The sequence below is a fragment of the Acomys minous genome (genome assembly GCF_964271855.1).
Source record: "Acomys minous genome assembly, chromosome: 3".
Taxonomy (NCBI): Eukaryota; Metazoa; Chordata; class Mammalia; order Rodentia; family Muridae; genus Acomys; species Acomys minous.
The window spans coordinates 23,413,667-23,428,064 of NC_140485.1; the positions used below are offsets into that span (position 1 = coordinate 23,413,667).

Genomic DNA, 14,398 nt, shown 5'->3' on the forward strand with positions numbered 1-14,398 from the left:
GGCCAAGCTGTCCAGCACACGTTCACGGTGCAGGTGGCACAGTTCTCCACGCTTCTGATTTCAGGTCTAGACCTCTCAGCTGCAGAAAGGTCTAAACTGCTACTCTCTCTTTCCATTCTCTCTCTTCTCCAAGCCGGAACGGAATATCCCAGGCCGGCAGGACTGGATCACCTCCGCCTCCTCCCGGGGCTCTGATCCTGAGAGTGAGGGAGGCCCTGGTCCCGGGCGGTGGCTGGCAGAGGGGAGTGGAAAGGGAGGATAGATGGGGCCGGGGGTGGGGTGGTAATGGGGGGGAGGTGTGGGGGGTGTCATTTTCTTTTTCTTTTTCTTTTTTTAAAAAAAGTATTTCTCTCGCGAGAAACCGCTGCGCGGACGATACTTGAAGAGGTGGGAAAGGAGGGGGCCGCAGAGTTGGGGCAGAGACTGTGGGTGCCACAGGCGGCCACGGCTGGGACAGCTGCGGAGCAGAGCAGCCACCGCCGCCTAGGAGTCCGAGCCGCTAGTCCAGTGGGTCTTTCGGGGTCCCTCCAGGGTTGGGGGGCAGCCGGGGTCTGGAGGGCCGTTTGCGTGTCACCGAGGGCAGGAGGCCGGGCAGAGTGAGGGGTTGTCTCGAGCATCTGCAGCTGGCCCTCTCTGCCTGACAGCTGCAGGACCCGAGACTTGGGGTTGCCCTGCTTCACGTTGGATGCAGGGGACTGGCGAGGGTGGCCACGGCCGGGTGTCTGGGTTGAGAGGACCCTGTTTGGGGAGCTGGGGTCGTCAGCCCCTACCGGGCGCAACTAGTGCCATTCAGACAGTGTAGGCAGCCGGCTCGCGGGACGCCTGGGCTCCCTGGGGACGCGGTACTTGGCGCCGCGAGGCCGCTGGGTCCGTGGATGCCAGTCGCCAGGCTCCGGCTCTGCAGCCAACTGGGACCCAGCGGTCCACACTCATCCGAATAACTGCGCCACGCGCAGGCGGCGCGCAGGCTGGGCTCGGCTTAGGGACTGCGAGCTTCAGCATCCCAGAGCCCTGAGTGTCTCTCTCCCCCCCCCCCCCCCTTCGGGACTTGTCTGTGTTGCAGGGCAGGGGCTGCCCGAAGTGGGAGCAGCGCCTGGAGAAGAAAGCAGTAGGAACGAGGCCAGGACCTCCCTGCGGCAAGACAGCGGGACAGCAGGACCCCGGAGGCGCGGGGCGCTGGGAGGCGCGGCGGCAGCGGCGGCGGGGCGAGTGGCGGCCGGCGGCACCATGCGGCGAGGAGGGCTGCTGGAGGTCGCGCTGGCGTTCACCCTGCTCCTCGAGTCCTACACGAGCCATGGGGCGGATGCCAATCTGGAGGCTGGGAACGTGAAGGAGACCAGAGCCAACCGGGCCAAGCGAAGAGGCGGCGGAGGACACGATGCTCTGAAAGGGTAAGGGAAGCGCTCTGCTGCCTCGGTGTGCCTCACCTCGCCCTTCTCGGGATTTTTAAGATTTAAGGCAACTGACAGGGCCAGTTCTGGCCGGTAGAGTACCCTGGGTGAGACCTCCTGGGGAGGGGCAGCCTGGAAGTGCCATTAAGTCTTGTTAGGATAAAGTACCTTGTTCCTGCCCCAGAGGAGAGGTCCTGGCTGGAGGGAAACCTGGCCCATTGTTGAGGCAGATTTGGGGAGGCGAAAAGGGCTCCTTGTGGAAGAAGGGGAGGAGCTGAAACCCAGAGAAAGGGAGAAGTCCACTGCTTTTGCTGCAGACCAATTCCGGTAGTGTGCAGGGAGAAATGCTTTTCTATGTGGGCATCGGCGGCGGTTTGGGAGCTGCGAGGAAAGGAAGACCCCAGAGATGAGATGAGACGTGGGGTCAGGAGATGGTCCTCTCCTAAGGCGTGCTCACGAACACCAGTGCCGTACACTCCCTTTCTGATGTCTACCCTGGAAGTCTGCAGGGCAAAAGTTTTTGAGAATTAGTGTCTGGGCAGGACAAGTTCTGCATATGACTGCTGGAGCAATGTCGCTGTGGCTGGCCCTGGACGGGTGTTAATAATGTGGTGTCTACTTGGAAAATCCTTGTACCGTCCGTTTCCCAGGCCCTAGTGTTGCAGCGGGAAGGATTTACATCAGGCAGGTTGGCTGTCTAAGGCTTGGCAGCTTCCGGAGCTTAAGGAGAACGGAAATAGTTCCTTTAAGATTTTTTTTTAAAAAACTCTTAAAAAGGACCGTCCTCTGAGATTAAGTTCCAGCCAGTGTTAAAAGCAGTAGGATTCCCAATTGGCCACTCTTCTGTCCTTTGGTAGAGCCTGCTCATTGATGCTAGGTAATGCATATGATGACGTTTCTTGTCCTTCCCAGGGTGCTCCCCCTACCCCACCCCAGTAACCCTGTAACTTGATTACATGACCCAGGATGACACAGGAAGGTGGTCATTGTATTTTTGTTTGTTCTTGTGTGCCGTGTTGTCTATATAGTGAATCTCTTGTTCCCATGTTTGTATGGCTTCAGCTCAAGAAGCAAAAACGGGGTGTACGGGACAGTTTTTGGGTCCTTCTCTGGACAAGGGACCAGATGAGTATCAGTGCTGTGTTATCACTTAGGCGGTGATAAAATGTTTGTGGTTGTTTGATCCCAGAAAATAGCCAAAGGTCAGTTCTATCTTGATCTTGGTGGGAAACAGAGCCAGCATCCTGACAGCTTTGTCAATACAATCTACTGATCCCGACCAAGCATCAGACAACAGTTGCCCTGTGTGCAAGGCTCAGGGAGAGTTCAGTAAACGGGTGGAAAAGCTGATCTTTAACATGTTCTCAAGAGGGCTTTGTTTGCTTCTGCACGTGTCTTTCAGAAGTATATTTCTGCTGCACAGAATCATCTTAGTGTCTATTGTGATGTCATTGCTCATATATATGCAAACATAAATGCATATATATATAATATATGTGTCTATATACACACAGACAGACAGACAGACAGACAGACACACACACACACACACACACACACACACACACACACACACACGACAAGTCTTAAAGCCAGAGTTTTGCTATCTTAATGTGTTTCTGTCACCAACCTCTATATCTCTTGAGGGGAGATAGCCTTACCAGCAGGGTCCTTCCCTTTTCTGCTTATTTACGTTGGGTTTTATACGTGCTTATGATTGTAGATTACTTCTCTGTACTTCTCCTCATAGTGTCCGATCTCTCACAGTCCCTATCCCATTGCATTTTTATAAATCTTTTTTTTTTAACACATAGTATTAGTAGAACAGCCATTACCAGTATCCCTAGCTATTGTGTTTTCTATAAGGGTTTCTGTGTCTATTTCTACGTATGGATGAGGTTAAAATAATTTTAAAGGATACACAATTAAAAGTATTTCCCTCCTACTTTTCAGATACTTCACTTACATATTTTTCTAACAAAATTATAGACTTATATACATATCCACATATGCCTTACATATATGCATGTAACACATGCATGAATATATATGAACATGTGTATATACACATGTGTTTTACTATGTGGATGTACTGTATACGATGTGAGCCTTCACTTTTTACATATCTTCAGTGTATCCATCTTTTTAACTTGTGTTCTCTTGGTTTGTAGATCCCCATAGTATGGCGGAGCAGGTCCTAAATGAGGGTTCTTGAGCTCATAATAAATCTTTTGCTATTAACAACATCTTTCTGTATACTCACATATATGCATAAGCTTATATGTGGCACAGAGTAAAACAAGCAGAGCTGCTGAATCGAAGTTTTTGCACAGATTCTAAACACGCCCATTCTGATGCTGATTTTGAACTGTCTCTCCACTCACCGCCGTTACAATCTCACGTGATGAGTCATTCAGCCGTGCCCTGCTGTGTAAGTCAGCCCAGGAGCATGCTACGCGTGGTGTTGGCCCAGTTCTAACTTAAGGTTTGTATTTGTGTTCGCTAAAGTGCTTGTCTAGTTCAAAGCTCATCTCTGACTATGCTGACGCCTGTGTGCTATTTTGATGGGCACGCTGGGTTTCTGAAGTGAAGGTGGTCTGTAGCCGTTGAGGCTGATGTGAGGCAGAGGCGGTGATTTTTGACACCTCACTAATATTCGTGCACCGATATCTGGCATGTAGTGGCTGATCCCCTCCATCCACCACCTCTGATGTGACAGGTGTTGGCCTGAAGTCCTGTGTTCTTTTCCTGTCAGATTCCTCGATTTGAAGACTAGGTGTGCTACCCTAGTCTGTCTTCTCTCTTACCTCCCATGGCAGGCGGCTGTGGTTTCTTGGAGTAAATTGCCAATTTTCTACTTTTACAGGAAAATTTTCTTTTTTTTTTTTTAATTTAAAAAGATGGAATCAATGTGGTCCCCGTTCACTCTGCAAAAACTATGTTTTCCTCAAATTTCTAGTGAGCATTTCCAAGTTTATTTATCTTTACATTACTCTTATATATTGTATTATGTGGGCAACGGTGTGTGTGTGTGTGTGTGTGTGTGTGTGTGTGTGTGTGTTGCCAGAGGACAACTTGTAGGTGTTGAGTATTTCACTCTGTTATTAGGTTTTGGGTATCGAATCCAGGTTGTCATACTGGCTGGTTGACATCTTTATTGCTGAGAGCCATCTCACTGGCCCAAAGTTTGTGAGCTTAAAAATAATTCTCAAATAGTAAATGCATACAGTAGTTTTCCTTTGCCTGACTATTGCTGAACATGTGTGAAATAACCTGATGAGAAATAATGCAGTCCTAACTGCCTACATTTCAGTTCATAAGAACTTTTCTCAGCTAAATTTTAACACTATGGCAAAAGTGGAAGATGGCTCAGTAATAACACACCACCATCACCACCACCACCACCACCACCATCACTACCACCACCACCACCACAATAGCAACAAACCAACTCTAGTTAGAGAGCAGTAGCTATGCGCCCTTTCTTTATACTTGCTTTATTGTTTTAGCGCCCAAATAAGGAAATATTACAGTTTCATGTCAAAGGGAAACATTCCCTAGACTGAAATTTCTTTTCCCAAGTATTCAGTAATAGGGAAGGTGTCTTATGTCCTTGCTGCTGGTTCATGGGTTGACAGGCCGTCAGGCTGACAGGCTGACAGGCTAACAGGCTGACAGGCACAGGAGTCCCATTGTGGTTTACAAAGTTTGTCACCTTTCTCATGATTCTTTTTGGTCTTTGTTTATTTGTTTACATTGTCCAGAGTTCTTACTATGATACAAACACATATGGAACAGCTCACAGCCAGGGTAGATTATGTGACAGCAAACGCCAGGGATTAATTACAGAAATGTGGTTTTAACACCATTTGTGGGGAGAACAGAGGCTTTGGGAAGCCCTGTTTGACTCACAATGACAACTTTAGGGCTCATTTGGAGTCACACATCTCCCAGTTACATGTAGGGGAGTCCCAGACAATGCCATCTTTTGTCTTCACATTAATGAGAAGAGGAAGCTAATATATTGGGACATGATTTTAAAAACCTATTTTCTTAAGCAGAAGGTTTATGTAATTCCACATTTAAAATGAAAAGGGATGAAATATTTACTTGACTTTTTCATCTATTCCTTTAGGGAACAACAGAGAATTTAAAGAAATGAGTAAGCTGTTTTTTGTTTTTGGATTTTTTTTTTGGTCTTTTGTTTGGTTTTTTGAGACAGGGTTTCTCTGTGTAGCCTTGGCTGCCCTAGACTCACTTTGTAAACCAGGCTGGCCCCAAACTCACAGTGATCTGCCTGCATCTGCCTCCCAAGTGCTGGGATTAAAGGCGTGAGCCACCATGTCCGGCTAATGAGTAAGCTGTTGAGGATGTAAATGAATAAAACACACACCAACATACAGTACTGTGATTTGAGAGTGGAAGAGAATGGAAGTATAGACACACCTTCAAGTTTAACTGGAAATTTAAATAATATTGGATGATTCCTTTGTTAAAAACTATAGCATTATACTAATATACCATAACGACACAAACAAAAATGCTAAACAATTAATATATACATCCCGGACAATCTGGAAACTTTAGCTTCTGTTTTCAATGTGAATGCTTGTTTTTGGAAGAGAAGTAAACTATTTTAACAATTTCTTTGATTCTAGACATGGCCCAGCAAATGGGCTTACTTTAATAATATTCTTTGAGAAAGCTGAAATTAATAATAGATCAAGCCTGACGTAGAAAACCTATGAACATTTATTTATTTTTCATGCTTATTAAAATGCAATTGTCTCGGCCGGGTGTGGTTGCGCATGCCTTTAATCCCAGCACTCAGGAGGCAGAGGCAGCCAGATTGCTGTGAATTCAAGGCCAGCTTGGTCTACAAAAGTGACTCCAGGACAGCCAAGGCTACACAGAGAGACCCTGTCTCAAAAAACAAAACAACAACAACTAAAAAACCAATGGTCTCTTTTGTGGTTATGTATGTGGATGTGTGTGTGTTCTTATGTGTGCAGGTATACATGTGATGTGATGTGTGTGTGTGTGTGTGTGAGAGAGAGAGAGAGAGAGAGAGAGAGAGAGAGAGAGAGAGAGAGAGAACCAGTACATATTTGGACATGTATATGGAGGCCAGAGTAGCTTTGTTTTTTGAAGGCAGGTTTCTCCTGGGGTTGGAGGTCTCTGACTAGACTAGGCTAGGCTGACTGGCCAGCAAGCGCCAGGGTACCAATTGTCTGTCTGTCTCCCAGTGCCGGGGGTTACAGGTCTGCACTACCTGTCTGGCTTTTTAAGTTGGAGCTAGGGATGGAACCAAAGTCCCCACTTTACTGCGTGAGGTCTCTCTCTCTCTTTCTCTGTCTAACCCCTAGACTTGGTTTTCTTTCCCATTAGTTTGTAAAATCATCAAAGACAAGAGTTAAATCATAAGCAGTTTACCACTGATACCGTTCAACAGGTTTCAAAACATCTCTAACTCTGGAAGTCTTGGCCGAGCACCAGCCTTTACTCAGTGCAGTGGGACACCACAGATGGGTAGCATGTGGCTTGGAGGGGCTTCCTAGTTTACAGAAGACCAAACCCACTAACAGAAAAGCAGCCAAAACCAGAGTCTGCTGTTAGGCTAAACAACTGCTGCAGCATAAATGATCCTTGGTTTGATGAAGCACTGATAAATCCTGCCAAGGGCTTTGAGAGAATTATATTGGTCACCCTGGAGGAGTGGGGGGGGGGGCGGGGCGGGCGAATCAACACTTAAAATGTGAAGTAGAGTTTCTATTAAGCATGTACCCATTTCCCCACATTATAAAGTAAAAACACTGTATCTCTAGGCAGTGACTTAGGACCCTGTGTAGTAACAGTCTATGAGGCAATGCTTAGAAGGCGTTTATGTGCAGGAACTGCCCTCCGTATGTCCTGTGTATAGTGTTTCATCCGATCCACACAGTGTTTGTAGGAGATGACCATTTGATCTGTCCATTCCTCCTGGCAAGCATAAGTAAAGTCTTAATAACCAAGTTCTTAAAATTAATTTTAGGTATGGTGTCGACTTCTTGCATCAGTGGGCTAAGACATAAAATGTGGGCCTAAGATATTGGTGAAGATCCACTTAAAATTTCTAATATTCTTTAGTAATAGTCCAGAAATGCTAAGTATAGTTAATCTTATTACTCAGTTAAATAACTTTTCTGAGACTTCAGAGAGACATTAATAAAATAGGAAAAATCATAAGATGTTAGGGCCACCAGGGTCCTTGGATGGTGCATGCGTTATATTTTAATATTAGAACTTGCACCTTTTTCCTAAGGTGTAGTAACCATCACACACACACACACACACACACACACACACACACACACACACACCTCTACACTCTCCGGCCCATGACCTGAGAGTGTTATGTATTAATTTATCATCCAGAATCTCTTCTCTTCAAATTCTATGGAACAAATATCTCTCAAGGAGAGTTTTGCAACACACATCTCTTTCCAGGAAGGCAGATTGACATATACCTTACATTCTTGCTGGCAAAGATGAACTATTTAATTATTCGCTTCTCTCTTTTTTCTTTCCTTCTTTCTGTCTGTCTCTTTCTCTTTCATTCATTCATTCATTCATTCATTCATTCTTTTTTTTTTTTGCATTGCTTACCTGTCAACTCAAGCCGTTTTTTTTTTTATATATTAACATGAAGCAATTATTGTTAAAATAGCAAGCTTTGATGCATCTATGGCAATCATGCGCTATTATTATTAATTCCTTAATACACACCTCTCTACTAGGGAGATTAAACATCTTTGCACATTTAACAGGTTGGAAAAAAACCCCCAAGGAATGTAGAGTTCCAGCCATTGCCCCAGGGAAATCAACTAGAGTTAGGAAACCTGGCTTCATAGAACTCTTAACTTAATATTTTGTTGCTTCTTGGCTAAATTAAATTTTATAGCTGGGAAATGTCTTTCCTCAATCCTCTTGGTGCCTTCTTTCCCTAGAATGCTCTCCTGTGGGGCAACTCAGTATTGGTTGGAGGTGTATCTGTTACAGGCCAACAGAGGCACCCTGGGAAAGAAATTAATCAGGAAGGACTTCACAGTAAAAGCTCACCGGGTCTGCAGACCATGGACCACACTGTGCCTGAGAATGAAGTTTTGTTGCCCCATAGCCCTGATGTTGGTGCATATGTTACTCTGGGCCTGCCTGCTCTTTGCAGCACTCAAATGATGTATCTGTAACAAGAGATAAAGCTTCTGAAAAGTGGAGATAGTTGCTGTTTGGCCCTTTACAGAGACAGTTCTGCAGCCTCTGACTGTGCAATAAAATGTGGCTGGCTCTTACGACTGAGAACCAGGCAGAGAGGAAGATGCCTCGTGTGCTTTATTTCTCTAAGGATCCTTAGGGATTGGTCATGGGTAGGTGTCAGCAGATGTTTGTAGATTGTCAGATATGGACCAATTGCGATTGTCTGACTGGGAAAGACCGATTATATAAATTAAAGGATGGAGGGAACAAAAAGTTGACATAAAGGAGAAAAGCCATAAGGTGATGAGGATGTGAAGTATTTGGGATGGGGGAGGGGCATTGGGCACAGTAGGCAGGGCTTGTGCTGCGTGATCCACTGGCCCTGTTCAGCGAGGGCTAGGTTGGCTGCCTCATGAGGCTGCACACACAGATGATGCTGTAAGGGCAGGAGACGGGCCAGCAGGACCATCGCCTCCTGACTGCTATGGAAGGTGAGGATGAGGAGGGCTCCAAGATGGCAGCAGGATCAGCCCCGTGTTACAGAGGCAGCAGTGTGAGAGCTGTGTGGTTAGTGAAGGGGGGCCAGAGGCAGGGAGTTCAGGGAGCAATGTGGGAGGGTTCACTCAGAGTAGACAGTGGTCTGAGCAAAGGCTGGGGAGTCGATATTGATGAAGACGAGGCTCAGATTGCCCCCAGACACAACGCAGGTAGTATGCCTGAGCAGTCTGTGGGATGAGACTAAGGAGAGGGGGCCATCTAGAAGGTTCCTACGTACATATAAATTAAAATAGCTCACACAGGAAAATGTAGTAGCCCATTTCTGAGAAGAGGACACCAGATACCCTGGGCACCCTACTACCACAAGACACGGAGTCTCATTCATACGATGGCTATATTTTGCTATGTAGGAAGTCGCTCTGAACAACTTTATGGCTTCACAGTTCTGTGGGTCAGGAATTTAGACAGGGACTCGTGTGTCCACTCCTCATAGTGTCTGTTGGCCTGGATGATAGCAGGATGCTTCTGTGTAAATACAGGCCCGCAGCCCTGTTACCTTGCTGTGATTTATCTACATAGAAATAAAGACATTGGGCTCTGGTTAGGATTTCTTGGGCTTTAAATCTCTCTCCTGTAGTTCCCTGCCTGGGATGCCCCTTTAGGATGACGGTATTCGGTCTGTTTTTGTCAGTGAGAAAACTGAGACCCTGATGTAGCTGCTAGGCCTCGCTCAAGGCTGAGTCTGTTGGGGCTTTTCCTTGGTGGCATGTTGGAGCTTCATATCTTGAACGTCGGCTGACTCGAATGGCTGCAGGCTGGCTGGCCTTGAATGGGCTCATGTCCTCCCAGAGTTGGCTTGAGTTCCTCAGCTCACTTCCTTGTGGTCTCAGCTTGTCCTCCATCAGTGTCCTGGCTGCATGATCTCCCCAGACACAAAGCCAGGCACTTTACACAGGATTTCACATGAGCATGAACGCGGAAGCCACTAGATGCTCTTCAACCTTAGCCTGCAATTATATGACTGGGAATTCCATGGAATTCCCAGGCGTTGCCCAGATTCAAGGGCTTGGATGACAGATTCTGTGTGTGAGGAGCAGTGCGTCTCTGTAGGTTAAGGAGGAACTCTTGTAAACCGTGCTTAGAGACTAGTGAGCAGAGGGAAGCAATGCGCCTTTGAGGGGGGAGATCCAATATTTTTAAGTTTTAATTCCAGCTTGATCTAGCCCAGCCTGCTTTGTTCTCCTCTGAGGATGAGGATGTGAATGTGCCATTGTATTTTGCTGTGTGACGTCGGAGTAAGGATGCTCCACAAATAGCATGTCAGCACAGGTTCTATCGGATTAGTTTCAGGAGCAGTGCTTTCGCTTCCTGCACAGCTCCCCACTGAAAGCACACATGGGCACCGGAAATGAGAGTACAGTCAATGACCCGGCGCATTTATTCGCGTATAAACACTATAGAACACACACCCTCCCCTCTTTAGAGTTATGAAATTCACTTGCAACCACTCTGTTTGTTTGTTTTTCTTCTTTGGTTTCTGAAGGCAAGGTTTCTCCATGTACTCTGGCTGTCCTGGAACTCGCTTTATAGATCAGGCTGACTTCGAATTCAGACAACCTCTTCCCTCTGCCTCCCAAGTGCTGGAACTAAATGCATGCACTAACACTGTCCAGCCCACTCTGGTCTATTAACTTATGTATTTAGCATCTTCAGCCTTGCTTTTATGTGAGATTTTACCTTCAATTTCTTTTTCTAGCCTCATTTTTTTTTCTGTTGGGTAATCCAGCCCATTTTGGTTATGTGTATGTTTTGGTTTTGGAAGCGGGGTTGTAAACAATAGCCAACAGCAGGGCTGCAGCTGCCAGTCGGAGCTGATGCAGTCAAGAAGCTGAACTGCGTGCGCCATGCTTGTCCTAAAGGGAGTCACCACCTTGCCACGGAAGAAAACCAGATCAGGGCTGCAGTCAGGCTTGGCATGTGCGAATTCTCCTCTACAGCAGATCTGGCTCTAAGTTTCCTGTGACTTTGCAACTTTCTCAACTTAAGTGGTATTTTCGTTGAAGTTATCACTAAGTGTGTTTACTCAAGCCCCCTCAGAGCAGAAGGGAGAGAGGAAAAATTCCTCATCTCCACCATTCCCAGCCTGAAATGTACTCCAGACAGAGCAGGCAGGGTGGGAGAACGGCCCCATTAGACAAGTGATTTGGGTCAGCGTTTTGAAGCGCTGTGAATTCCTAGACCATCAGTCATACTTACATTCAAATATACACATCGAATTCCAAATATAGTACTGCCACTGTGACACTGGTGTCGGCAGACAGGATTTATGTCAGCCCTATGGATACACTTGGTCTGTTGCTACATTTTATGACAATCTCTATGTTAATAAAGAGCTTATTTCCAGAGACGATTTTCTTTTTTGCTTTTTCCCCCCTTTTGTCGCCATCTTTGTTCCTCTATTTCTTCCTCTTTCACCTTTTTTTTTATAAAAAGACGAATTATCACTATGCAATCCAGGCTGCCTTTGAACTCATGACCCTCCTGCACTGGCTTTTCCAGGTAGAGTGTGTGGTGACAGGCCCATAGTCCTAGGCAGAGGCCAAAGCCAACAGTAAGGAAGGTGGCCACACCAGGCCCGTGCTGGGACTGCATCACTGCTGCTGAGCCCCAGTCTGCCTTTTCCTTCCTTTACATCATCATCTACACTCTCATCAGCACCAGGCCAGTGCTGGGACTGCATCACTGCTGCTGAGCCCAGGTCTGCCTTTTCCTTCCTTTACATCATCATCTACACTCTCATCAGCACCAGGCCCCTGCTGGGACTGCATCACTGCCTCTGAGCCTAGGTCTGCCTTTTCCTTCCTTTACGTCATCATCTACACTCTCATCAGCTCATCTTTCTAAAGCAACTTTATAGCTTCAGCTACAAACAAAACGGAGCGAATAGAAACCTTAGAGTTTGAAAATTAAGAAAAATAAATACATCCTAAGTAATAAGGAAGTCTATTTACGTGGGAGACTTGGACTCTCCTGAAAGAAAAATACAAGTAAGGTTTTGTTACAAGAGGGAAGGGGAAAAGCTGAGAGAGGCTGGAGGAGAAAGTTCTGGAATAAGTTCCTTTCCAGCTAAGGGCTGGGGCTGGACAGACAGGTGCTGAGTTTCCATAAGCTTGTCCTTACTCCTGGTGGTGACTGTGGCCTTCAGTTTCTTTAGGGTTTCGGAAGGAGAATTGGTCCAAGACAGAAAAGATTCCATAAAACACCCAGAGGAGTGCAGTGGGAAGCCTGGGTAGCCCATTGTTGATTACGCACCTGTGAACGTGGTGTTGTGTAAATAGAACTGTGGGCAATGGGCTCGCGTCCACAGCTAGCTGTCCTCTCGGTGCTGACCTGTAAGACTGCATGGATTGCGTCTTTGGGAATAGCTTTGTAAAGATTTATTTCGTTTTTAATTATCTGTTTATAAATGTGGCTGTGTACATGTGAATGCAGGTGCCTGAATAGCTCGAAAGAGGGCATCAGATCCTGTGAGCCACATGACACCGGTGCTGGGAAGCCGACTGGGATCTCTGCAATAGGCGCTCTTAACTGCTGATCTGACTCTGTAGCACGTTTGGGAATACCTTGAAAGGCTTTCCTAGTGGTGTTAGTGAGATACTATGTTTATAGAGAGATGGATTTTAGAAGTTTTTAGATGCTAACCAAGGCCCAGAGAAAGGCCATGTGGTGCGTATTTTCTTCCTTATCTCACAGCTGTAGGACACAGAGGCACAGATCTGACTTACGTGGAAACAGAATGTTGGGTACTGAGTGCATCATGTCTCTTGGTGTTCATATCCCGGAGAGCTGACTTGTGTCTTCAGGTCTTCTAATGCTTGGAACATGAGCAAACCTCACACACAGCAAGCAGTCTCCTTCCTTCTTTTCTCCCCACACGCCCTCCTACTCTCTCTTTCCTGCTCTCTCTTTCTGCAAACCACGTCTTACTTTGTAGACCAGGCTGGCCTTGAACTTGCCAGCCATCCCCTTGCCTCTGCCTTCCTAGTGCTATGCCCAACTGTGATGCCTTCCTTTCTTCCTTCCTTCCTTCCTTCCTTCCTTCTTTCCTTTCTTTTTTGGTCTTGGGCAGTGAGATCAGTGTCTCACTAGGTGACACTTGGTGGGAGAGTACTGTGCAGTAGTTTTTAGATAGTTCCTTTTACCTGGCTTGTCACTGAAAGGCTCCATTAGGTGGTCTTGGGAGGAATGAGGGTTTTCTAAAGAAGCCCGACTTAGTAAAGGTATCAGGGAGGGAGCTAGATAGAGGGAAAGTAAGAGTAGTCTTAGGGAGTCACTCACCCCTCTGTTTCCCCACCCCTCCCCCATATTTCTAATCGATAGGTGAGGGAGTCAGGGATCTGGCACGGGCTAAGAGAAGTCTGGATCATAGTTAAGTGCAATCTTATCCTTTGTAACTTGCTTACCCAGTTATCAAATTACTGATTTATACAGTTAGAATCTATGAGGTAAATGTGCCAAGATGAAAACATTTTTTTGAATGCTTGAATTTTCTTCTACAACCTGCCCCCCCTCCCCGCCCTATCATTTTGGAGAACATCTGCTTAATTTTAATGACAACTGTTTATTGAGCATTAGCTGTGTTTGAGTTGGACCGAATCCTCAACTCTCAGAACGAACACACCTCTCAAGCCGTTGATAGTTTTCTTTTCTTTTCAATGATTCTGGCCAGACCCTGTCACTTAGATATCTTTCTCTTCACTGATGGGTAAAGTCAGGGACGATGTGGGCAAGTGCCAGGCAAGGGGAGCCCTTGGCATGCACGCTTCAAGTCCGCAAGTAGTTTTTAATCTCCCGCGGACTGCTGCCGTTTCACACCCGAGAGTTTAGGCCACTGACCTCAAGTTTGCAAATTTTATATCCCATTACCACCCTGTGAGCTCTCTACTCCCCAAGGCCACACAGTTGACGTTTTAGCTGGAATCCGAGAAAGTGTCTCAACATTTCCTGCAGAGCTGGCTAGGAGTGATTCGACAGTTCAGTCATAAAACCCCAGAGCTGGTGGCTAGGGGTTATGCTATAATTACTTCACACTGTTTCCTGTTGGAGCCCTGGTTGTGGGCAATGGGGTGGAGTGGTATTGCTTGTGGGGCTATATTTTAAAAGATAGAGGAGTCATTTTCAATGAGCGCTAATCACCGTCGGCCCTGCCGTCAGGGAGACTTAGGGATGTGGAGAGAGACATGCTTGGGTCAGATCCTGGCTCCACCACCTACTAG

General features: G+C 46.5%; 1 protein-coding gene across 2 annotated transcripts in view; it reads left to right on the top strand.

Moving 5' to 3' along the window:
* Positions 1-354: 354 nt before the first annotated feature.
* The window catches only part of FBN1 (fibrillin 1), a 201,976-nt gene continuing 187,932 nt past the window's right edge, over positions 355-14,398 (top strand). Inside the window, exons 1-2 of one of the 2 annotated variants that reach the window (XM_084775482.1) lie at positions 355-507; positions 1,064-1,391. In XM_084775482.1, the coding sequence (XP_084631608.1) occupies positions 1,228-1,391 (164 nt within the window). In that variant the 5' untranslated portion in view covers positions 355-507; positions 1,064-1,227. The remainder of the gene's footprint in view (positions 508-1,063; positions 1,392-14,398) is intronic. The other variant, XM_084775483.1, reaches the window with a different exon arrangement.